Raw genomic sequence first — 26,132 nt, 5'->3', positions numbered from 1 at the left:
GTGCAACTTAATGCTTTTTGGGGTTTTCCCTTTTCTCTAGTGTGTTATATAGTGTTTTTGTGCCATGGTCTGCAAAGGCTACATGCCAGAGCCTGACACGCCTCCATTGGACACTATGTAACACTCATGCTTCTATTGGCTACTGCTCCAACACATTGTACATGATATGCTAAGGGTAAAGACATCTCTAAGTGACATCAACCAAGTATTTTCAATTCACTGAACAGTTTTTATCCCTTTCAGGGCCTCCAGTGTGAGGTGGCTGCACTTCCTGTTACTCACCACCGGAGGGCAGGCTGGTGCAGGTTGCTCCGTTGCGACAGGGCTGCTGCAGGCAGGCGTCAGGGTAGAGGATGCAGCCCAGCTTCAGCTCTGTCAGTCCCACCACCTCTGCGTATCGAGAGCGTTTGTTCTGCAGCGGCAGCTCGTTGTTGTTCAGCGTGACCGAGTCCAGGCAGCCCTGGAAGCCGTTGAGCACCCGCGGGTCTTTCTGTGAGTCCACCAGGCTGCGAGAGTTAGGGTGCTGCACCTGAGGAGAGAAGGGGCAGACATTACTATATGAATTTACAAAGACAGGATAAAGTCAATATTTACGTTTTTTCCAAAGAGTAGTGTTATGGCAGATTCCTTATACAGCGTATCTCTCGCTTAAGGTACCACAGGTCAGAGAGGCTCTATTGCCGCAATTATCAGCAGATGTACCCACGTTAGGTTAACTGACCCAATGTCAGAGGAAGAACAAAGGCGCTGATTAGATTATAAAACAGTTAGTTTGTGAGTAAATGTAAGGAAAATTGGATGTGGTCGTGTGCAAACGTATATATAGTTTGTTAATTGGGAAATTCATATCCTGATAAGATATGCATTTCTCCTAAAGACGTCATGAGAGATGACCTTTTGACATCTGGAACATATACTAATCTATGTTCGTGCGTTAAAACATGTTTAGGAAAATGTGGGTGCGTCATTTAGAAAACCGATATCTGCTGTGTGTTTGTTGTAGCCTACTCGTGGGGCATTTCCACGATTGGCTGCTGCGGCAGAAGGTGATGTACTCCAATATTAGTATTGTTGTTGCGCAACTGAATACTAATTCATCTCAACCATGTGTGTGTTTGTGTTTTATTGATCTCTCTCTCTCTGTTAACATTTAAAGTTGGTGAGCCATTAATTGCACCAACAGTAGTCAGATTTAAACATGGGGAATTACTGCTTTATTTTATTTCTATTTAACTATATTTTATTACAGTGTCCTTAAAGATTTCTTGTTTTATATATTATGCATGCACCATGACATCAAGTCAAATTCCTCGTATGTGTGAACCTACCTGGCAACAAACCCGTTTCTGATTCTGATTCTAAATTCAGAAATCTTAGATTCAACTCTGTGTTTATGACACAAGCTTAAGGCATTCACAAGTGGGGTCTTTACTGATGTACTTTAGAACAACACACGATACACTCTTAAGCTTGTGTTTAGCACAGAGCCTATTTCTAACCAAAAGGACATTCAAAAACAATAGACTTCGAACATGTTAAACATTAATCTGAGGAGCCCTAACATGGCTGCCATTGTGTTGTCATCTAACCCCTCCAGATAACTTATGGACCGACCATTGCTCCGAAGTAGATGGTTCTGTCCGGAGCCAATGGTTGTATGAATGGCGGTCCGCGGCGCCGCTCAACGTAGCTGTCGTCCAGGGCCAGGCTGCTGAAGTTGCGATTGAGCTCCAGCGCCACCGTGTGCCAGCTGCCATCGTTGATTCGACGACCGGAGATGCCCAACATGTCAGCACTGTCTCCACCTCCACCTTCACCTTCACCACAGGCCAGCTGGAACCACAGCTTCCCCTCCTCCAACTGTCCCCACACACACACACACACACACACACACACACACACACACACACACACACACACACACACACACACACACACACACACACACACACACACACACACACACACACACACACACACACACACACACACACACACACACACACACACACACACACACACACACACACACACACACACACACACACGTTAATATTGGAAACCATATCTAATCATGCAACACACTAAATGAAAACCATCTTCTATCAAACTCTACAAACAGTTCCAATCTCCTGTTAGGATCATTTTCATGGAAAGTGTATTTTTGATACTAACTAGCAATGATACACTAGAGCAGAGATTGCGCTAGACTTTTTCGCTGCCCGTCATTTTGACGGACAGGATCGTAAAACTTCCGTCAAAATCCAGAAAAACCCGTCGGTACACAACTCTGGGGGGGGGGGAGGAAGCATGCTCGTGAACTGTCAACGGGGGGAGGGGGGGGCAGTTCACATGCGCCGTGTTATGCTGTTATCAGATTTGTCCGTCATTGTTAAAAAAAATCCGTCATAGACGGAAAATATTCGGTTAACGCGACCTCTGCACTAGAGTGTGAAAAATAACAGAAATGTCTGATTAATACAACACCAAAGAAGAAATGATCATAATATGGATACAAATAATTATCTTCAAATTCTTAAACAGTTAGAACAACTGTCTAACTAAAATGTTTTCCTAATAATTATTATAATTTAACTTGATTACAAATATATTAGTGTTATCAAGGTGCATACAGTACCAACACATTCAAATATGTTTTCCTTGATCTCCTTACATCGGGTTGTGTTTAAAAAAATGTGACTGCCAGAGCATAGACCAACACCTTGTTGTTTGTAGTGTGTGTGTGTGTGTGTGTGTGTGTGTGTGTGTGTGTGTGTGTGTGTGTGTGTGTATGTGTGTGTTTTGGAGTATGTACCTTGAGCACGGTGCAGGGCTCAGTGTGTGTGTACATGATGATTCCTTTGCTCTGCAGAGTTCTGATCCGGAGGCTGAGCTTCAGCTCCGTCTGCAGCCGTTCAGCCAGTCTGTACTTGATGTAGCTGTTACCTGAGAAACTCAGAGACGAATGGCCTGTACGTACACACACACACACACACACACACACACACACACACACACACACACACACACACACACACACACACACACACACACACACACACACACACACACACACACACACACACACACACACACACACACACACACACACACACACACACACACACACACACACACACACACACACACACATTAATCAATGGCATTCCAGAGCGATGCAAAAGTATACATACATAACATTGTGTTATACATCAAAAACATCAACATAGACTTGAGGATTATTGGTGTTTAGTCCCTTTTTTTCTCAAACACACACCTGCACACTCCCCCAGTTTGCCCGGTGGACACTGGCATGCGTAGCGCCCTCTGGTGGCCTCCAATGAAACACACTGCATGTCTGCAGGACACGGCTGCTCCTCACACTGTTCTGACAGGACGGCACAGCTGGCATCTGCACACACACACACACACACACACACACACACACACACACACACACACACACACACACACACACACACACACACACACACACACACACACACACACACACACACACACACACACACACACACACACACACACACACACACACACACACACACACACACACACACACACACACACACACACACACACACACACACACACACAAGGAAAGATAGAAAACACACTCATCAGACTACAATGAGGAATAGAATATATAAAATAAATGTATAGTTTTCTATTTAAAATGTTTGATGGTGATCTTAAAATCAGCGCTCATGAACAAATGGAATTACAAACTGAGGTGAATGTTATATGTGAACCATTTCCATAACTGAAAGCATTATTTAAGGTATATCCATCAGGCATTCAGTTTAAACACATTAGTTATCCTTTTTCAGATTTCCAAATCCCTTTTCTTTCTATGCTATATGTTTGAGTGTCAGTGACTCATATGGTGTCAAACGCTTTTCTGCATTATGTGCAAATATACAAATTAGAGCACTGAATGTGAAATGTTTCTTATCCTGGAATGACATGATACATATGTTGTGGCTATAACTATATTACAACTATAATTCAATCATTACCATGTCATTACTATTTGCAATACCCTATTACATAATTATACTTGGAGGAACATGTCATGGCCCTTTTAAGTGACATTATATTACAAGTGGAATTCATGCAGAAAATGCAATTACATAACACCTGATACTCAACTTGACCCATGAAAGGAGGCTTGGGTTACACGTTGTGCCGCATAGAAAACATGCCAAGTTTCATGTCTACCGCTTTAGTGCAGTTCCTAATTAGAGTCAAATAATGTACTGTAGGGGTCATGTAAATATAAACATACAATCTAACATCTTAAGGCATAACATGTGTGTATTTTCTTCATCCGAATGCCTGACTACCTTTCAGAGACAACGTAGCAACTTTCAAACTCTTTAATGCTTTTTGTATCCTTATAACAATGCTGGTACTTGTAGTGTAAGAAGGCAATCAGAGCAGGGTGTAGCTTGCTAGCATTAGCGCTAGCATTAGCGCTAGCTTGGCTACGCCCATCAGTCACATGATGATTGTCTTTCACCAAAGACTCCCTGAAGGGTGCTGCTGTTTATGAGCTTTTCCTTTGCAGAGAAAGGCCTGTTCATAGCTCTTTGTATGTAGCCTGAGGAAGCTTAAATAACCTTTAAAGGGGACATATCATGCTATATTTGAACAATATATTGTAGGGCCATACTTATATTAAATATATAAATATAGATTTTTTCAAAATACCAAACAGATCTTGCATTTTAGCCATGCCTCATTTTGCTCTATTTGCTCTTTCCAGTGCTGTTTTTGCAGGGGGCTGATTCTGTGAGCTGCAGCTGACCACGCCCCCCTGCAGGAGAGGGGAGCGTGCTCTGAGATCAGCTGCTGGGCTGTCAGAAGAGGGGGAGCAAAAGAGATCTCCGTCCTCCGTGTTTTATTCTTATAGAAGTAAGAAGAGAAGTAATGGGGCAGAAACCCTCCTTTTTACGCAGCGGTCCAGACATAAACATCAAACGGCGACACATATTCAGATGCCAGTTACTTTGGCATTAGGGCAGGGATATCTAGATACTTTCCAAGGTTTGACATAATGAATTGTGCTACTTTTAAAGCAAGCAACGATGTTTTCAAATCTGTAATCAAAAAGCTCCTCAAAAACACTATTGAAGCAGTTCCTGCCGTCGCTACGTTAGTTCAAACAGTAACAACGGACTATCTTTCTTAGCGGATGCATGTCAATTTAAATCAATACAACTATTTTTTGAATCAATAAAATCATTTTCTAAATCCATAAAAGCATTTCAATTAATATTGGGAGTCATGTCGTTACTTTGTCGAGAATGTGACCGTGTAATAAGCGGGATAATGTGCAGCGACTTGGTCATTATGGGGAGAAAAAGAGCCACAGCGGAGAATAAACAGAAGGGCAACCATGATAGGTCCCCTTTAACTATGTAGTCATCCAATGCACCTGCAGATGTGGTACAACCGTACAACCCAGTCTCACGGCATTTCGTGTTTTAGTCACAACATTGAATCTATTGATTCGTGTTCACCAACACCATTTTCAACTTTTTTTCTTGTCACACAGAACAATTTTAAAAGCAATGTATTTCTATTGGTAGTATGTTTCGTGCCTGCAGCACGTCTTTTTGTCCGGTCGGGTCTTGGAAGACCGGAAGCTGTGGGGTTCATAAAAACATGTTCTTACTCAATATCAAGCCACGATTATTGTTTTTATTTTAAATCGTATAATGTCGGACTTTTTTTGCCGTCCTTGAGGAAAATAAATGGAGCTCAGAGCCTCAGAATACTGAAATCTGTATTTTTTCAATCTTTATTTCCTTCTAATTTGTTATTATTTTCTAAATAACACACTGTTATTTACTCACCAATAACACACAATTATCCTTGTTTTTATTTATTTGTTTAATTCTATAATCTCAGGCTTTTTTGGCGTCCGTCAGGAACTGAATTTCAAAATAAAATAACCGGAAACAGACTGAGGCTTATAAGGGACATTTCGAGCATCATTGCGATACACAGCCACTGAACTGATTACCCAAGATCCTCAGCTATGGTTTAAGCTCGGTGATTGCATGTTTTAGCCGCTATGCACGTTGGGATATGGTGTTAATGCGATATGAAATCAGAAAAACATTAAAAAAAAAAAAAATGTATCCGAGTGTGCTTGCTTTTCCCGTTCGAGTCCAGTTTTGGATAGTCTGAGTTTAGGATGGCCGAAGACACTACACTACCCATAATCCTCAGCTATCGTTTGGGACTACAGTCCCGTTGCTTGACAAACCCTGTGATTAATCTTCAAGCTCTGGGATTCGATGTTGGAGTGGCAGTGCGCCTAGGTTACGCCGAGCAGACTATCCAAAACTGGACTCCAACGGGAAAAGCAAGCACACTCGGATTAAAGTATTATTATTTAAATTTTCTTTTTTAAATGTTTTTCGGATTTCATATTGCATAAACACCATATCTCAATGTGCATTGCGGCTAAACAATCAGATTTCCGAGCTTAAACCATAGCTGAGGATCTTGGGTAATCAGTTCAGTGGGCTAAAAACAATTACTTACAGCAATGCTCACTTCTAAAGTATTTCCCCCAGATTTTAGGCCTAACCTCTACTGTCTTCGTTCTGTCTTCTCTGTCCTGCTGCTATTACAGAAAGCTAATCAGCTAAATAGGTATTGCTGTTCCTTTTTTGTTTTAAACGGGCAAAATCATAACATCTATGGTTGAAATAATTATTTAAATGAATGAAAAACAAAAAGGATAAAGTGACTTTTCAATATCCATCAAACACTGGAACAGCAAACCATGCGGAGGAAATGTGGCTCCATTCTAATTGACAGCGAGTCCAGTTGAGAGAACAGTGTCTTGACTGAAGTGGCATTTAGCTCAGTCGTTTGTTGACAGGTGTTAGATGACTGCTGCCGCTACCACTGTCCTGACACCTGGCTGACACCTGCCACAGTCAGTAATCCTGTAACCCATGACCTCTTCTGTTAAGGCTGCAACATTTAGCCTGCAAAATGTTGGAAGCCAAACAACAGACTGTTGAGGCTCTGCTCCAGGCAGGATTTTCCTACTTTTGAACAACTTACAGAATTAGAATTTGACACCAGGGGCCTCATTTATAAAGGGATATACGCTCAAAAAATGGCGTACGCCAGTTTCTACGCAATGTTTGCGATTTATAAAATACTAACTTGACGGGAAAATGTGCGGTCCTCCACGCAAACTCTAACCCATGCGTACGCACTAAGCACAACAACGGGAGAGACGAGAAACTGCGACACCTTTGGCAGAAGGAAGAATGGAGAGAAATATGTGGAAATAATACCATAAATAAAATGTTACCTCTCATTTATCATTTGAAGAATTCATTTTCAAACATTGATTAAAGCCAATCTTAAAATGATTAAACAAACGCCTGTTTGAGACTCCTCAGTGCACACAAAAACATAACTTGGAGAAATAAATAAATACGGATATGTTATTTAAAACCACTTCGAATATGTTGTGTTAATGTTGTGAAATGTTTTCTCATAAATAATGCGGTAAGCAGGAGGACAGAATTACGTTTAAACTGACGCCGTTTTGCATTTCTATAGGTTGTACGAGCATGGCTTTATATACTGTCACTTATAATCATGTTTTATGCCGTTTGCTAAGACTTATGTATTTCCTCTAACTGGTGGATATAGAGTTGCTGCGGGGGGGGGGGGGGGGGGTGTCCCCGATCACTTCTTACAGTCTCTCATCAAGGGGGGGTCTCCTGTCCCCGGCACAAACACACTGCCTGAGGAAGGCTATGTGTATTTTTTTGGTCATGAACCTTTTTCGGACCACTTATTTATTTATTTTGGTGACGATCCGACCTCCATGCTGCTACTCTTGTTCAAACTGCATCCACCAATCTCGACCTCCCCAAAATAACCAAAATCTGACACGGTGTGAGATGTCTTTTTTAGCTGTTCTGTCGTCATTTCCTGCGATCTTCTTCATGCAGTCAGTCAGAATGAATGAATGGGCGTTTCTTTGACTATTTATAGGCAAATCTGGGCGTTACGTGAAGCCCGCAAAAGCTGCACCGCATTTCGATTCGATTGTGATTTATAAAGGGAAACCGGCGTAGGAAGTGCTGTACGCACTTTCCTCGCCGGTATGCAATGTTTTGTGAATCGGAACATTTCTGTACCTATTTTTTGGATTTCTACTACGTAAGCAACCTTCCCACGTGAATCCTACGCACGGCGTTATAAATGAGGCCCCTGGACACAATTTCCACATTAAATCACTTACCATTGCAAGTGCAGCGTGAGGTCCGATGGAAGCGTGGTGAAACGAAGCTGACCCGCGGCGTGCTGTATGTAGCCAGGTTGTGTGAGTCCAGGACGATGGTCTGTTCGCACTGCGCGCCGCGACACTCCAGGCCCGAGCAGTTCTTATCCAGGATAGCCGACACTCTGAGGACCTCCTCCAGCTGCCGACGTGAGGCACTGAGTTTCTGGGTGAGGTAAGCTGCCTTGTAGTACTCCCCTGCTGCTGTTTCCACAGCAACAAGCATGTCCAGTTGTTGGGTCCCCCCGACAGGCTGCAGGCTGAGCAGGTGCAGCTTGTCCTGCTGCTGCGAGGCGGCGGCCTGCTGCAGAACCTTCAGCACGCTCTTCAGGTGCAGCGCCACAAAGTCCTGCGGTGAAACACTCTCAAAGCGCACGGTCACCGCCTCACGCAGCATCTCTGGTGTCGCCTGCTCCACGTGCACGCTCACGGGCACAGGCACAGCAAAGCGGCCGTCACTAACGCTGGCATTGAGGGAGTACCTGCCTGCATCCAAGCCCCCCAGGGCGATGATCTTGCCGTCACGAGGACTGATCTTGAAGAGACTGCGCTGGGCAGGGGGGGCGTGGCCAAAGGTCAGCACATCGTAAGGGTCAGCGTCGGTGGCGTGCAGCTGGCCAATCACACCGCCAGGAAACTCGTCCTCCATAGTGACGATATGAACTTCCAGGGGCAACGCAACTGGCCGGTGAAGACTCTCCTCAATGACCCTGACCGTCAGCATGGAGGAGGAGGAGAGGCGGGGCTTCCCCGAGTCCGTCACCTGAGAGGAGGGACAACCCGGGACAGAAAAGAAAATTAGATAAGGAAATGAATCAGTACAAAGTCTTAGTAACATGTCTATTTGTTGACATCTTTTCTTTACATTCTGTACATTGATATACTACATGTAACCACTTATTCTCTACAAGCAGCCAATACTATCGATCATAAATCTATCGATTAGATTTATGATTCGAACATTATAAAAGTAGGGTAGACATGTGGAGATTATCCGACTGAACAACACGTTATCCGTCTCTTAAATGTGTTTCAACCACAGACCTTATTTCCAGCTATTTTCCTAAATCCTATGGAGAAATGGCTTTGCTTTTTTGTCGAAGGAACCCATGCGCAGCTAACTTCCGGGTTTTAGGACGCGTCACTGTGGCACTCTATTGGGCAAGAGGCCACTGCTGGACAGGTCACTAAACAATCAGTTTACACATAGAGACAATCTGTCTCTCACATTCACACCTACAAGAGACAGCAATACACCTAATCTGCATGTCTTTGGACTCCGGAGAACTTAAATAAAAATCCAACGCAGGATTCGAAAGCTCTTGCTGTGAGACAGTGCTAACATCACTCGTCTCATCACATTCACAACGTTAGGAAGTGCATTAACGCAGATCACAGCACTCATTTGCAGAGTTGACAAGTTAAATTTACTCTGCTAAGTGCGCAGTCAATTTAATAGTCATTTAATTGAATGCAGCATAGATTTTGATAATGCTTGAGTAGATTATTTAAGTTATTACTACTATTATAACCAAAGAAGGTCTGAAGAAGCTCCTCAACCAGCCATGACTGAAGTCTTCCTCTAAACCAGTGTTTCTCAAACTTTTTCATACCAAGGACTTAACCAATAAATAAACACTCGCGGACCACCTAACTCCACAAATACCAACAAATACATCGTTTTTCTAGAACAGATTACAAATCGCCTGAAAATGGTACAAACAAGTGGCAACATGTGTGATGAAGGTGTTGCGCTGGGCTATATCATGCAATCGAAGGTGAAACTTAACTCTGCTCCGTTGCGGAGATATTCCCGCGAGAGTGCGGAAAACTTAAATTGATTAATTAATTTCAAATGCGAAATGTTACCAATGTACTCACGGACCACTAGGGGGCGCTCACGGACCACACTTTGAGAAGCACTGCTCTAAACTGACGGACCAGTGTGTATTTCAATGCTTATACTGTAGGTGAAACACAGGTGTTAGGATTAGTGACTACACTGTATTTGAGAGGCTAAAAAGCTATCCTCTAATTCTAAATCCACCATGAAACAGCAGTTTGTCTCCACCTGAATCAGAATAGCGTATTCCGTTGCCAGGTCCCTCCTGAACACTTGGTTGGCCAACAGCGTTCCATCTTTCTCCAGCACAAACTCCCCGCCGTCGTTTCCTGACAGGATGCGGAAGTCGAAGGGCGGGCCGTTGTGGGAGGAGTCCTGATCGATGACGGACAGCTGCAATATGCTGGTGCTGATTGGCTTGTTTTCCTGGAGGGAACACAGTATTAGAACACCGACCTGTTTGGGTCTATATTATGCATCACATTGTGATGATTGTTTGTTAGAGAGAACTGAATAGTCATTTCATTTTCAGGTCTTTGAAAAAGCCATAGATTTGAGCTCCTGGACATATAACGTAGACATTGGGATTGGGGATTTAGCCAGCCTATCCCTGTAGAGATGTTTAATCAGTCCCCTCAGGAAATCCTAAAGGCATGGCCTGCACTTTACCCAATGATTGTCCAGGACAACCAACCCTTTTTTTAATAAAAAGTGTAACATAAAGAGACCCTCCCCCCCCCCCCCCCTTTAGTGTGATATGTATTCATGCATGTACATGGTCTGGAACGGCACAAATCACAAAGTCCCCTCTCCCCCGTGAGAAACTCCTCAATTGGACTCTTTTGTTTACTTCTGTAACATCATGACATCACTATGTTAGACTTGCGCTTCTATTGGCTAGCACTCTAACACATTGTACGCTAAGGGGCGGGACATTTCCGACACATCTCTACGAGGTTGATCAATCCTAACAGCCAGCTAACCAATCAGAGCAGACTGGGCTCTGGTTTCAGACAGAGGGTGAAAAGAGGTGCTGCAGCACAGGCAGTATGAGAAATAAATAAGGAGGTTTGTTGAACATTAAAGCATGGAGACACGTCACAGTAGAGGCACAACATACTAATATGAACCTGGAAATGAGCAGAATAGGGCCCCTTTAAGTCATTATCACGTCAGGGGCGGTGTACCTGTATGACAGTAGTGAGGTTGGCCGGGGAGAAGGTGGGGGGGTTGTCATTGATGTCAGAGATGTCTATGTTGACTATCACGGTGGAGGACATGGGGGGGATTCCACTATCCAGAGCTCTGATGGCCAGAGAGTAGCTGGGAACCTAGAAGGAAAAACAAAATGGCAGATATAAATATATCTAAAAATCATAATATTATGAACATAGCACATGTGAGACTGAAGAGATGTTCTGATTTATGGGCTGGATACAAATATACCAACCATCACAGTTTCTGCTCATTTTTGAGGAAATTCCCACCAAGGCTAAGTGGATGTTTTATTCCTTGCATAACACATTGAAAAAGTGCTGAACATCCACAGGAAGATTATTCTACTATTATTACAGCCTGGTGAAAATGTACATTTTGTCCTCAGGGTGGCACTAGATGATAGGCAAAGGTTTGTTCAAATATAAAAGGTATACATGTACTCATGAAATCTTCTTATAGTCTTCCTTTTACACTTTTCAAGTGGATAGAATGCCCGAATGATGTTCTTTGACTATGGATCTTAAATGTAGGCCCTAACCCTAACCCCTTGAAACATTGGTCCAAGCTGCATTTCGTGGGTTCAAGCTGCCACTCTGTTCCGATAAAAGGCCAAATCCAGCACCACTTTTGGCCTTTTTTCACTTTTTTGCCAATTCATTTATCAGTTCTTATAAAATTGTATTAGCCGTTAGCTCTGACATTTGGTCAGCTAGTTTTTCTAACTTGCCTGATTACATTGTGAAAGTTTTGAGGAAAAAGAAAAAGGTGCAATTAAGCCCAAAGTAGTGATTCTATTTTCTCAGGGATAATAGGATACAGAGAACACAGATTGAAATAAGGCAATATTAACAGATGCTAATCAAAAATGACTTTTCATTGCCAGTCTACAATCACTTGACTGAGTGGCAGCTTCCTGATTGGTTCGCTGCCTTTGATCCTTCCAAAGCGCTCTGACATGACTCACTGGATCAAAGCTTTCATATTACAGAAGCGCTTTTTGATGTGGTTGTCTGAAGGAAGGCTGAGAAGTTCCCACACCTAGTTACCCTGGCATGCTGCTCAGTGTTCCCTAAACTCGCAGCAGGATATCTTTTCCATTTTTCCATATTGCTTTATAGTGAAGAGCTAATGAAGCACACTCAGAAGAAATGCAAAGGCAGCAGCAACACAATATCCTGCTGCCTGAGACCTGTGAGTAAACACATGCTCTACAGAGACAAGCGAGGGGAGTAGGAACAACAGTATGGAAATGAGACCACATGTAAACGCCCATATGCGTTGTAATGCACACACACATGGACAGACACATCAGCATTGCACATGGAGGACGCTGCTGCTCTCTGTGTGATAAACACAAACACCCTTTCATCAGCCACAAGCTTTGATCCCCCACACTTCCCTGCACCCTCTTACTGAGCGTGCTCATGGGCTGCACTCTTGAATACTTTATGATAGCAATGTGAACATTTCTGAAGTTTTGTGGAGGAGAAGGAGACGAGGAAAGATAAAGGAGAAAGAAACATAGTGGGAAACAGCTCAGAGGAGAGGGGGGTGTGGGGGAAGGCAAGCAGGGGGGTTCGTGCCTTCCATCTTTGTTCCTGCTGCAAATTAAAGAGCTCAGATCCAGAGCTGCTGTCTGCGTGCGCTTCCTGTTGAAGAGTCATTAGCTGCCACCTGGTCGGGGATCCGTCTCGCAGCAGAACATCTCCCAGTGAGCCCATCAGCTGCCAGCAGGCTCGCTCTTTACATTAAAGATGGCCGCCGTAGCTGACTGAGGTAGAGCTGGTGGCCACACTTTATTTTTACAATAAGCAGTTTTGTATTCCACTGCACAGGTATACATCATGTCTTAGCTTATCTTATGCTATTTTACATATAGTTAACGTATATGTAACTTCTACTTGCAAACTCTCTTACACTTATTTTATTTGTATTGCTGTTTCTTCATGCACTTTTTTTTTACTGTTATATGTCTTATAGATATTTATGTTGCATTGAAGAGCCTGGGCCATTGCCACAACTACACTGTAGCTATCCTGCATGAGAATATGCAGAGTATTACTAAAGTGTGGTATTACTTTTACTTAAGTTAAGGCTGGTGGTTCATTAAGTGGGGCTCAGTCTGGTGTTCAGATCCCACACGGGACCATCCCCTCTGTCTCACCATTTCAACTGTTTCCCCAATACATCACATATTGTGGCAGTTTACTTATTTAGGTTATTTGGGGTGCCAGTCAGCTCTCTCCCCTGACGTTTCAGATGTGGCTACACAAAGGTGTATACATCTCACTGTAAACACCCAACATTCAGCGAATCACTGGCTGGGCGGGCGTTACCGTGAGTGACTACCGGTCACATAAACACCGGTTGTTACAATATGGCTGCCCGTAGGAGATCATCATCCAGCAGCTCTCATAATATCAGCACTGTAGCAATTCACCAGAAACACGAGGCGTGAGATAATATTTCAATAGTTTCTAGATGTTGAGTGGATTCTCAGTTTGCTAGGAGCTGAAATAGCCAATGAAAAGTGTGATCATTAATCCTGGAGTGATGCAATCATTTCCATATACCTTCAATCGTGGTGGTTCCAGTTCCAGGTCGATAATATACATATTTGATTATAAGGCTAGCAAATTGCTCATCTTATTACTATTACAAGAAGTGACTTGTCAGCTTTCCGGCTGCAGACTACATCTAATACATGCTGGAAAAAACTTGCAAAAAGGCCAAAAGACACTATGGTGTTAAGCTGGATGAGCACGTGTGTATGTATGCTAAAGGGAAAGCAGTTACGTAACAACACATATATGGCATTTAGGAGTTTTTTAAGCTTTTAATTCTGTTGAGTCGGTTTAGTGCTAAGGAAGTGATGCTGAGTGAATCCTTTCCATAGTCTTCAGAACAGTGCGTGTGGGTTTCTGTGTGTGTCTGTGTGTGTCTGTGTCTGTGTGTGTGTGTGTCTGTGTGCTTACTGTCTCACGGTCCAGTGGCTTGTTGACCTTGATGACCCCACGGAGCGGGTCCATGAAGAACTGGTTGTCTCGGTCTCCACTGATGATGGAGTAAAGGATGGCTCCATTCAGCTGACTGTCAACGTCCTCTGCCACCAGCTGAAAACACACACACACACACACACACACACACACACACACACACACACACACACACACACACACACACACACACACACACACACACACACACACACACACACACACACACACACACACACACACGCACACACACACACGCATCAGAAACATTTGTACATGATCATATAAAGGTGTGCCTTGGAAATACTTACATAAATGATGACCACACACACACACACACACACGCGCACGCGCACACGCACACGCACACACACACACACACACACACACACACACACACACACACACACACACACACACACACACACACACACACACACACACACACACACACACTGCTGGATAAAACACTTGTAATACATATTGGCCTCCTCTGTTCTGAAGGATTGTTCCACGATGGAACTGTTAAAAAAGACTATATTTGTACATTAGACATCAGACTAGCCAGATAACAGCTGCATGTGCAGTATTCAGAGAGTTTAAAGAGGGCTGCTTTGCTTTGGAAGATTGGTTTATTAATAATAATATTAATATAGCCTTCTCAAATAAGCAGTGCATTTCGATGATTCCTATTACAATTCATGATTAGAGACATTTCACACATATTAAAGTGTATTTCAGTGCCGATTGAAGCTGCTCTGTTACATTAGTTATGGATGATTTAACCCATTTTCCCAGTTTGTTCTTTCACTCAAAGTTGGCCATTTTCCAAAACCTTCTGTCGTCTTGTGAAAGTGTTTCATTATGATCCAGGCAAGCATCAGATGCGATTAAAGTGCGAACATTATGGTAACCAGATAACAGGAAGAGGAAACATGTTGAAGTGTCTGATCCATTTAGTCACCTTTATTCTTTTGACAATGCTACATTATTGGTAATCATAAAGTAAATGGATTGGCGTGACACAAACAGAAGTACAGATGTCTGTTGGCTGCCGGGAATGCTGGGAAAATACATATAACATAAAAAACACTGAGCTAGTCTTTGGGAAATGGTCAGCAGTTCAGGACTCATACATTCGGCTTTTAAAAAACTGAACTAGTCCTTTTTTTATTTGACAGCTACAACTGTAAGAGTTGCTATATACTTCAAATAACTGATAAAGAAGTTATAGAAGTATTTCTATAATCTGAATTAAATTAATTAATTTACAATATTAATCTGCTGGCACCAAAGTGAGTTTTGATACATTTCAAGGTAAAATATGTTTAACTAAACCTCAGATGTGATATTTTTTAGAAGCAAAAACAACACATTTTAAGAAATTAGTTATATCATTATAATATATATAAATGTTTAACTGGTCAGTTCACCTGCCTAATATTACACTGCTTAATTGAATACTCAATTCTGATTGGTTAATTTTGGACCTTTCAGAGGTTGTTAATACACACCGCTGCTGAACAGTCATATCCACAGTCCATTATCCCTTATTTATACCACGGCTTAATTGAATACTGGATTCTGATTGGTCAGTTTGGGCATTGCTCTTTTTCAGTTCCAGAGCATTGCTGAGGACGCTCTGATCAAGGGACCGTGTGCAGTCATATTAATCTGCAGAAAGAAGTCCGGTCAATTTAACATCAGCTGTGGCCAAAAAAACATGTTTGTTTCGGTTAATCGATCAGAAAACACCAAGGAATACTTTTTGAATATTTGAACATTTTTATATTTGTGGAAAGCATGCGACTTTGGATTCATGACGGCTGAAATATCTCCAGTTCAATAAGTAACAGAGAACAGTAACCCAGCCTCAGAGAGCATGAGGACAGAGACATCGGCAGAAGAAACCAACAGGAAGTAATCCCTAAAGGGACACAGTATGGGCTCTGGCAGTGATCAAACACTGGCGAATGGAAACGGAAATGTAAACAGGCTCGGGCAGTTACAGACAAAATGTGATCAGTGCTGCCATCATTGTATTGCTATCGCAGTTCCAGCGGTTGCTATGCAAAACAACAATTGTTTCCGAACGGAAGCAAAGCTTTCATTTTTAAATCAATGAAATCATGTTAAAATCAATATGTTATTATTATAACCAATTATTGATTTATTCAGTGAGTTGCCATGCAATGAGCGATTGATCAAGCTGATGGAAGATGTGTTGCTTTCATGACCGACTCACTGCACATTCTTCCTAACATAGTCAGTCGATAAACTCATCGCTTTCCAAATAAAACCTATTTCAAAATAATGAACGGTATTAACAACTGCAGTGTCTATGGTGAACGTTCATTTAAACATATTCTGGACCTGTGACAAGCACCAACCTTTCTCTATTGGATAGATGTTTCAATTTGTTTGCACTTGTATAGGAACAAAGCAAATATGCAAAGCCGCAATTTACGTAAAAAGTGCGAGTCTATTTACCAGGTGAAAATGGTCTCAGGGCTGCGGCTCGCCACCTGCTCTCTCCGTGAAGCTCACCAAATAAAAGCTTGAACCACTAAATCCTATCAATCCCTCGGAGGCCAGTTCACGTCAGCAACTCAATAATTGCCAACATCTAGGTGGTGGAGCTGATGAAAGCCCCCACACAGCCATTATTCCACTCTCATGGAGGCCATGACATCCACCCTGATGCACTGTATACCACCATCGACTGAAAAGGCATGAGAATATAGAGGCGCGCTCACTTTTACTTTTATTGTCATTACATAGAACTAGTACTAGTGACAAAACGGTTTCTCTGCATTTGACCCAACCTAGTGTTACGAGCAGTGGGCTGCCATTATTATGTACGGCGCCCGGGGAGCAGTGCCTGAGCAGCCAGAGCAGCGCCTGTTCTGGTGCCTTGCTCAGGGACACCTCGGTAGCACTTGGTCTTGCCGGGACTTGAACTCGTGACCTTCCAGTTGCCAAGCCAAGTCCCTATGGACATCGCCACCAGGGTACGTTGTGTCTTAATTTGCACAAGGCGCAGGAGAAAAGCTCATGGAGAGGTGTATGGAAATGCCCATCCTCCAAAATGAATGACAGTAATATGTTATGGTATGAGTTTCAAACCAGTCACCAGTTGTAATAACATTTAAAATACTTGAGGACATTGAAAGATGGATTTCCAGAATGTGTGAGCACCTACCTCAGAAATGGAAAACGTTGATGACACGTTGTTTAGCAAGAGTGTGATGCACTATTCTATGTGATGCCAAAAGCCTTTTAGCTGTTTTCTATTCCTTTTGCAAAAAGAGAACTATTTATTGGTGCTAAAGAAAAGGTCAGAAGGTCCTTTCAAACGTTACAATGCATCCTCCTGAATGTTCAGTCATATTCCAGGACATATCGCCGATACATGCTAAACATAACCTGAACAGGGAAGCATGCAGGCCTGGAACCCACCTGGACCACAGACTCTCCGGTGGTAGCGTCCTCAGACACCACTGCAGTGTACGGCTCACGGCTGAACATCGGCGCGTTGTCGTTGACATCCGTCAGGTTTATGTTCACTGTTGTGATGGCGCTAAGCGGTGGTGTGCCGCCATCACGAGCCTCCACGGTCAGGAAGTAGTCCCTGCAGGTCTCATAGTCCAGAGGCTGGGCCACTAAAATGGCACCTGAGCACGGTGAGGAGAGAGAAGACACAGAAAGATGCTTTAGTGAAAGTTGTTTAATTGAAGGAGCCATGTCTCTGAGAGCTGTACAATCTGATGCACCTTATTTATCACAAGCTACTTCATCCAAATACTGAAGGTCCTGGTTCAATCAGTTAAGTCATTTTAAAACTAATTCTATTTCTATACATTCATTACAATAAAAGAATGTCCAATTCATCTTAGCAATCAGTTAAGCAGGCCTTAGGTTACACCAGGCAGATAAGAACAGCTGTGACGTCCTTGGAAGAGCCATATTAATGAAGGGTCATGTTTAGGTTCAATCCGTCACTACTGTCTGTCCTTTACTGTGTGTGCCGTAGGGTCTATGTCCTAAGGCACAGGTACTTAGTAGTGTCCTATCAGATTATTTGTTGTGTCTGACCCCAGTATGGAATATGGCTTGTAACCCCCGATGTTCGCGTTTCAGGCTGGGTGGCAGTGTTTGGGAGAGACACTCCCTCTGGAAGGAACTTTGGGATTTGAGCCTTTGCAGACCATTTACATGCACACAAACCCATACCGTATGACACTATAGGAAAGGGAAGACACCAACAAGCTTAATAGAGCCCCTTTAACTGATATGCTATACATGATGAGAACATACATTGATTGTATTATGCTACAACCGCATGAGCCTGCCGATTCTTCATTGAAGACACAAGGAACGGTATCTTATTCACATGGTGACTCCCGGCAGTTAAAACACCTTGGTAGATAAGTATTAGGCTCAGCTCCTGCATTAGTCAAAACCCAGTCAGTTAGAACGTTGTTTTACTTTTGGAGCTTCTCAATCTTCAAGTTGTGCCTTTGTTTTGTTGGAATCTAGCCGTGTTTCATTAGAGGTAGTAGGTTTATGACCAGTCGAGGAATCAGTTACGCAGACGCAAGGAGACTTTTTCAGATTTGATGGTGGCATACAATGTTAATGCATTCTTGCATTCAAAGTTAAAGTCAAATATAAATCCAGGATGAGAAACAAAAAAAGACCCAGTCATTGCTCTCCCAAGAAAGTCAAGTATTCTTTGACGCTCAGCACTCTAATGAGCGCAAACCCCCTCTGCGATCACCTCCACCGGATTTAAGATACTTGTCATTCACATATTTTGTCTCTTCCTGTTGGCAGATCATTCCAAGTCTGAACAGTCTTCCTAACCAATACTGTCATACACATTTAAAAAGAGAACAGAGAAAGTAAGAGCTGAAGGAACGGCGTCTTCTACCTTCCCTGTGCAGGCAGACACAGTTGATTAAAACATGGGCATAGGTTCATGAATGCTACCGTCCAACTCTACACCACGTTTAATATTGCCAAACGAAAGCTCCTGTGTTAGGCATTCTTTGAATTAGAGATGTCTCACTCAAGTTGTTTTGCCCTGATCCGATTAGATCGCTTAAATGTTCTGTATCTACTGATAGCAGTCTAATACTAACTTACCCAAATGTTGAATTCATATTTAGCTGGCACATCAGAAGAGCTGTAACTACCAAAACAGACACACCTTATGGCTACATCACAATTTAAGTTAACATTTCAGTTAGTCTCTTTGATGGAAAATCGGTTTTTTTATTGTATTGTGTTTTTGTGCATGTCAATGGTCTGCAAAGGCTACAATCCTAAATGTGATCCCAGAGAAGTGATTAGCAGTTTGCGTCATGAACACATGGATCTCTATTTTGAAAATACGGAAAGGATAAGCTTTGGATGAAGTAAAGACAGTTCTAAAACCACCACATACTTGCACACTTGGACTTTAACCAGTTTAATTATTTAAAATATTCCCAGATGCTTACATCAAACTTCAGGAAACGGAGAATAAACTGTATTTATGACTGACCATTTCACTTTCTTAAATTCTAAAATGGACAGCTTGCAGTGTTCATGACAATATGAAAAAAGAACATGTGCAAATGTACATTAAGAATAAACAACAATGGGATTACTACTGCAGAGATATGTTTAGCCTACTGACCAGTGAGTGGGTGGATGTGGAACTTCCCGTGCTCGTTGCCTGATCGGATACTGTAAGTGATCTCAGCGTTGGTCCCGATGTCCTTGCTGGCAGCGTAGACCCTCAGAACCTCCGTCCCCACTCCCACGTCCTCGGGCACTGTTGCCAGCTGATCGCGGCGCTCAAACACAGGCGGGTTGTCGTTGATGTCCAGCACAGTGATGGTGACGTTGACCAATGAGGAGAGGGGCAGTGGTGAACCCTGGTCAGACGCGTGGACTACTATCTGATAGGCTGGTTGAACCTCCCGGTCCAAAATGCGTTCAAGGACCACAATGCCAGAGGACTTATCGATAGAGAAGGAGCCTCCTGCAGACTCAGACAGGGAGTACGCCACCATACGACCGGGACCTGCTGCAGAGCCAGAGGAGGGATGTCAGTAACATTTGAACGGGGACTATTGTGCTTTTGGGATTGTTGCTTTCCCGCAGTGTGTTGAAAAGGTGTTTGTCCATGAATAAGGTCTACAAAGGCTAACATCCCAAATGTCTCGACCGCACACAAAGAACATATGACAATCCCACACAATCGTAGTGATTTTAGTCTGTGTTTTGAACTTCTGTGTTAGGCTCGCTTCTTTCATTCCTCCCATTCCTCCCATTCCTCCCACAACTATCTCCGTCAATTTTCCTGTGAACAACCAAGTGCAACCCTTTGTTGTTCCCATTTATGTATTTAATTTAGTCAAGACTACACAGACACAGAGTTGTCATACAATATACGTTTAACTTGAACTGTATTTTAGGTATTTATTATCACCTATTTCTCTGTTCCTTGTTCATTTGCTTTACTTTTTACTCCTCTCGGCCCTTTGTCTTTGTACATGCCTCTGCTATTACTTCCATCAACTTTTCAACTGTATCTTCCTCATTTGCCATCTGGTCTTCTAGATTAATGCAAGGGTTTCTTTCTTTTTATTAAAAAGCATAGTAGCATTTGAAGCAGTAGTACAACAGTATCACCTTCATCAGGGTCTATGGCCTGGATGCGGGTGAGCAGGGCCTTGGGGGCGGTATCTTCGTACACGCTGGCGGTGTAGTGTGTCGACGTGAAGATGGGCGGGTTGTCATTCACATCAGTAACGTCCAGATGCACCTCAGCACGGCACCATCGCCCACCACCATCAGTTGCCTGGGCAACAAGCCGGTAGTAGGGTGTCATCTCATGGTCGAGAGTCGTAGATGACTTGACCTCACCTAGACAGGTTAGAAACAACCGGTGACACATTTAGAGCCATGACAGTGTGCAACTCAATTGCACCACAGAAAACACGATTGGTTAACTGTGTAAGCTCTCTTTGATAGACAACTGTTGCTAGGGATAGTTTAAAGGCTGGTTCATGGAAAATACCTCGATTAGTGTTGTTAAGTTACATCACGATTGCTGCAGTTCCAGCCATTGCTTTGCGTTATTTTGAAATCATTAAAATCTTGTTTATATCAACATTATTGCTTTATTTAGTAATTAGCGAAAGAAAACACGACGTGTTGATGATTCTTGAATTACCCTGAAGTCATGAATATTATCCCTTTTCACTCAATATCGGACTGAGGCTAGTTACAACTGATGTAAGTTCAGTGTAAGAAAGACTATGTATTAAGTGTTGTTCCAAAATAAAAGTATGAGTATGTTTTCAAAGCCATGCTTAGTACCGGTGTCTGGGTCCATGATGAAGTCCTGGGATCCAGGACCATGTAAGGAGTACTGGATCCAGGAACTGATGCCTACATCTGCATCTGTAGCCCCAACCATCAGCAGCACCCTGTTGACTGGAAGGTCCTCTGGAACAGAGGCAGTGTATACAGCCTGCACGCACACACACGCACACACACACACACACACACACACACACACACACACACACACACACACACACACACACACACACACACACACACACACACACACACACACACACACACACACACACACACACACACACACACACACACACACACACACACACACACACACACACACACACACACAATTAGCTAAGTAAAATAAATGTGGGACACTGGCAAAGCATCTCAAACTTCCTGCCCCGTGCCACTGTCGTTAACCATCCCTGTAATTCGACTGAATGGTAATTTATTCCTCACCTGGTTACAGATGGGGCTATTGTCATTAGTGTCTATCACTGTCACCTCCACCGTTGCCTGGGAAACAAAGAGTCCATCGCTAGCAGTGACATTGATGATGTAGAGGTTGCGCTCCTCCCTGTCCAAGGGCCACTTCACATACATCTTCCATTCACCCTGAACCAGACCCAGTGCAAACACACCACGATAGTTTCCACCTGGAGATCACACAAACACAGGATCAGTGAAAACATTTCAGGTATGACTGTCAACATGGAGTTTATCACAAGGCCTTATACAAATTGGTGAAGTACTGAGTCATCACTCAAGTCCAAGTCATGTGGCTTCAGGCCACACCTCTGTTGTGGTGTTTCTCTTATTCTAAACACACCTCTAGGTAAACTAGGCAAATGGCTTCACATAAAGCCAATATTAAAGTGCAAACATTAACTGTAGAGACAATGTTTTGACCCACTGCACTCTTGAAGTAAAAAAAACATATGTTATGCAATTAATAATAGCGGCTGCTTTACTGTATGTGAACAGTACAGAGAAATTAATGTTGCAGCAGTGGATAAAGGTTACACAATAAAACTGAGGATTTATAGGAGCACTGGGGGCTGCTGACCCATTTAACTGGACTGTCAAGCCGAAGAAGCACAATGCTCCACACATCGATCTCTAGGCAGCACTGTCCTCTCACAGACCAATGGGTTCAGAAGGAAGAGTGTGAACAGTGAAAAAAAGTGTTGTATATCTATTACAGTGGCAATTATAAAAGATGATCAACTGACAGTCACATTTGTTTGACAGACTACAAAGGATGTTAAAGGCTCAATGCAATCAAGTGAACAACTACCTCCTAATCCATATTAAAGCTTGTTCTTTCCCATTGGTTTGTTTGCAAGGCCAGAGCAAAAAGGAAACCATGTTTCTTTTTCTTCGCTGCAACTCTGACTACTTTTAAATCCAGACTAAAGACTTTTCTTTTTGCCGCTGCTTTTAATTGAACTATTTACATCTTAAACTGCACTGTAACTTTTATCCATGTATTTTTTCTTTTAATGTTTATTTTCTTTTATTATCTTTTCTTTTTAATGACTGATTTTAAATGCCATTTTCTTAATATCTTTCGTTTTTTGTAAAGCACTTTGAATTGCCTTGTGTTGAAAGGTGCTATATAAATAAACTTGCCTTGCCTTGCCTTCGTTAAGCCTGACAAACACAGGTGTGAAAGAGAACCCGAATACACAGCTGTGTGTGTTAGTATCTAACCCTCTCTGTGGCCAACACAGTCTCACTGTATTTCGTGTTATAGTCACAAAATGAATCTATTGATTCATGTTCACCAACACGATTTCGCAATTTTTAAAACAATTTTAAAAACAATTTTAAAAGCAATGTAATTAATAACAAATTAGAAGGAAAAACAGATACAAAAAATACAGATTTCAGTATTCTGACACAGAACGATTTTAGAAGCAATGTATTTCTATTGGTAGTATGTTTTGTGACTGCACCAAATAATATCAAATTAGAAGGACAAAAAGATAACAACAAAATACAGATTTCAGTATTCTGAGGCTCTGAGCCCCATTTCTTTTCCTTGCGGACGGCAACACAAACTCAGACATTATACAATTTAAAGGGGACCTATCGTGCAAAATACACTTTAGCACGTATTTTATACATGAATATGTGTCCCCGGTGTGTCAGGGAACTCACCAAGTGTCAGAAAACACAACCCTCTCTCTTTTCCTCCATACCCAAATCTCTAAAAACGGGGCTGCAACGGAGCTGATTATTATTAGAATTTTTCTGACGTCAGAAAAGGGGTGCTCTGCCTATATGGGCAACTCTCCAACTATCAGGGGAATGAGAGACCGCTCGAAAGTAATGGAGACACTGTAGTACATATGTCAGGCCTGTAAGTGGCGCTGTAGTCTGCCACAAAAGCAGAATCAGGCCCTGCAAAAACAGGGCTGGAAAAGAGCAAATAGAGCGAAATGAGGCATGGCTAAAATGCATGATCTGTTTGGTATTTTGAAAAAAAAACTTCACAGACATGTTTTATATAGGTATGGCCCTACAATATATGTTTCAAATATAGCATGATAGGTCCACTTTCAAATTAAATGGATAGGGTTAGGCTTAGGGTAAGATATTGAGTAAGAAAATGTTTTTATGAACCACACAGCTTCTGGTATTCCAAGACCCGACCAGACAAAAAGACGTGGTGCAGACACGAAACATGCTACCAATAGAAATACATTTCTTTTAAAATCGTTCTGTGTGACACGAAAAAAAGGCGAAAATCGTGTTGGTGAACACGAATCAATAGATTAAATTAATTTCGTGACTATAACACGAAATGCCGTGAGACTGGGTTGCTGTGGCATGTGTGATATCGTCACATTACGCTGGGGCAGCTGTGGCTGTGAGGGTGAATGTGGTCGTCTACCAGTCGTGATGGTGTTGTGATTCCCAGCCTGACCTGCAGTAAACGTGTCAATGTGTCCCTAGGCATGATACTTAACCCAAATTGCTCCAGATGGCATGACCAACGGTGTGTGAATGTCTCTGCCTCTGTATGAATGTGTGCGGGTGGTTAAATGCAGAATTGTGTATGTACAAACAACTAAGATTGATTTACATAATGCAAAACCAAAAATCACAAGTGAAGTTCCACAGGGAAACTTTTACCTGCACAGTGCTAGCATAATATGCTAATGTTAGCACAGCAGGCTAATTGACATTTGATCAGTGACACTATGGCGAGGGCAAAAGGAACTAAGCTTGAAAAACTGTAGGCAGGTTCCTGGTCAGCTACAACAGAAATATAAATGGTTGTGTATGAGACTAAAAGGGTGTGTTTACATTGTTCCACTGTTGTATGGTGAATGGAAACAGATCCAACATGCTTAGAGCAGTGTATACCAGCAGTGTTTAAAATATTCCTAATTTGTTAAATAAAAAGAGTAATATAAAAATATTAATGTTGTCCTAAAGGGCAACCTCCGTACCAAGCAATGGGATTTTGTCTGTCTTTCACACTTTCTTGATTTCCATGAAGGTGTGATATCACCAAGGGAACTGCTGAGCCCATAATAAATCTAGTGTAATGTATAATACTGTGAAAAGAGAGCAGGTAATTGCACAATTCAAATCAAATATATTCCCATCTGTCAGTATCATTATCACTATATATGAAACTGAATGAGGCATTAGTTTCATAGCAAATATGAGTGTGTCTCTACATTCTGTCTTGATTTGCTTTGGCACTCTAATATTGAAGAACATGAATTGGTAAAAAAGTAAAAAAGGTCACGTTCGTCAGTTTTTTTGAAGGCTTATTCGCTTAGTTTTACTGACATATCTGTTATATATATATATATATATATATATATATACACACACAATTTCTTTCTCTCCCTGCACTTCAGAGTAGCTCATTCCTCCTTGCCTCCCTCCTCTTTAACTATCATCTATAAGGTCACATCACTCACATGTCTATCATTCACTAGAGCTGTCTGTCTGATACTTATTACAATGCCATTAGGGGAAGGATTCCTTCCTATTAAAAGTCATTCATTAGCTCTCTATCTCCTGTTGGCAAGGTAGTCCTCTGTCTTAGTCTCCTGGGAAGGCCTCACTCCATTAAAGCTGCCTGGTGTGTCAATGAGCAGCCAGCAAATTAACTAAGTCAGTCCTTTGATCACTTTCCAGATTATTACTGCATTTTCACAATTTACCTTGCCTTCCCTTTTTCTTGTTGCTATTTTATTACTTATGTATGTCTTTATGTAAAACAACTGATCTCCATATCTATTCAAAATGCAAAAGATAACATTCAACATGGTTAAAGCAGCTTTCATTACATGTGCTGCAGTTTTTAAATCTACTCTAGAGAACTGCAACTGGGTAA

At 42.2% G+C, this 26,132-nt stretch overlaps 1 protein-coding gene across 4 annotated transcripts in view; it reads right to left on the bottom strand.

Moving 5' to 3' along the window:
• The window catches only part of fat3a (FAT atypical cadherin 3a), a 204,433-nt gene that overhangs the window by 11,653 nt on the left and 166,648 nt on the right, over positions 1–26,132 (bottom strand). For 2 of the 4 annotated variants that reach the window (XM_034097344.1, XM_034097345.1), the window contains 13 exons: positions 22,229–22,425; positions 21,779–21,932; positions 21,089–21,322; positions 20,088–20,480; positions 17,864–18,078; positions 14,384–14,521; positions 11,378–11,521; positions 10,419–10,616; positions 8,309–9,110; positions 3,278–3,412; positions 2,816–2,970; positions 1,615–1,860; positions 283–529 (listed from right to left, as the gene is read on the bottom strand). In XM_034097344.1, the coding sequence (XP_033953235.1) occupies positions 283–529; positions 1,615–1,860; positions 2,816–2,970; positions 3,278–3,412; positions 8,309–9,110; positions 10,419–10,616; positions 11,378–11,521; positions 14,384–14,521; positions 17,864–18,078; positions 20,088–20,480; positions 21,089–21,322; positions 21,779–21,932; positions 22,229–22,425 (3,258 nt within the window). The remainder of the gene's footprint in view (positions 1–282; positions 530–1,614; positions 1,861–2,815; positions 2,971–3,277; positions 3,413–8,308; positions 9,111–10,418; positions 10,617–11,377; positions 11,522–14,383; positions 14,522–17,863; positions 18,079–20,087; positions 20,481–21,088; positions 21,323–21,778; positions 21,933–22,228; positions 22,426–26,132) is intronic. The other 2 variants (XM_034097346.1, XM_034097347.1) reach the window with 1 other exon arrangement.

Source organism: Pseudochaenichthys georgianus, chromosome 13 (assembly GCF_902827115.2).
Source record: "Pseudochaenichthys georgianus chromosome 13, fPseGeo1.2, whole genome shotgun sequence".
Classification (NCBI taxonomy): Eukaryota; Metazoa; Chordata; class Actinopteri; order Perciformes; family Channichthyidae; genus Pseudochaenichthys; species Pseudochaenichthys georgianus.
Note: the sequence above shows the minus strand (reverse complement) of the source record. Positions and strands in the feature narration are given on the sequence as shown.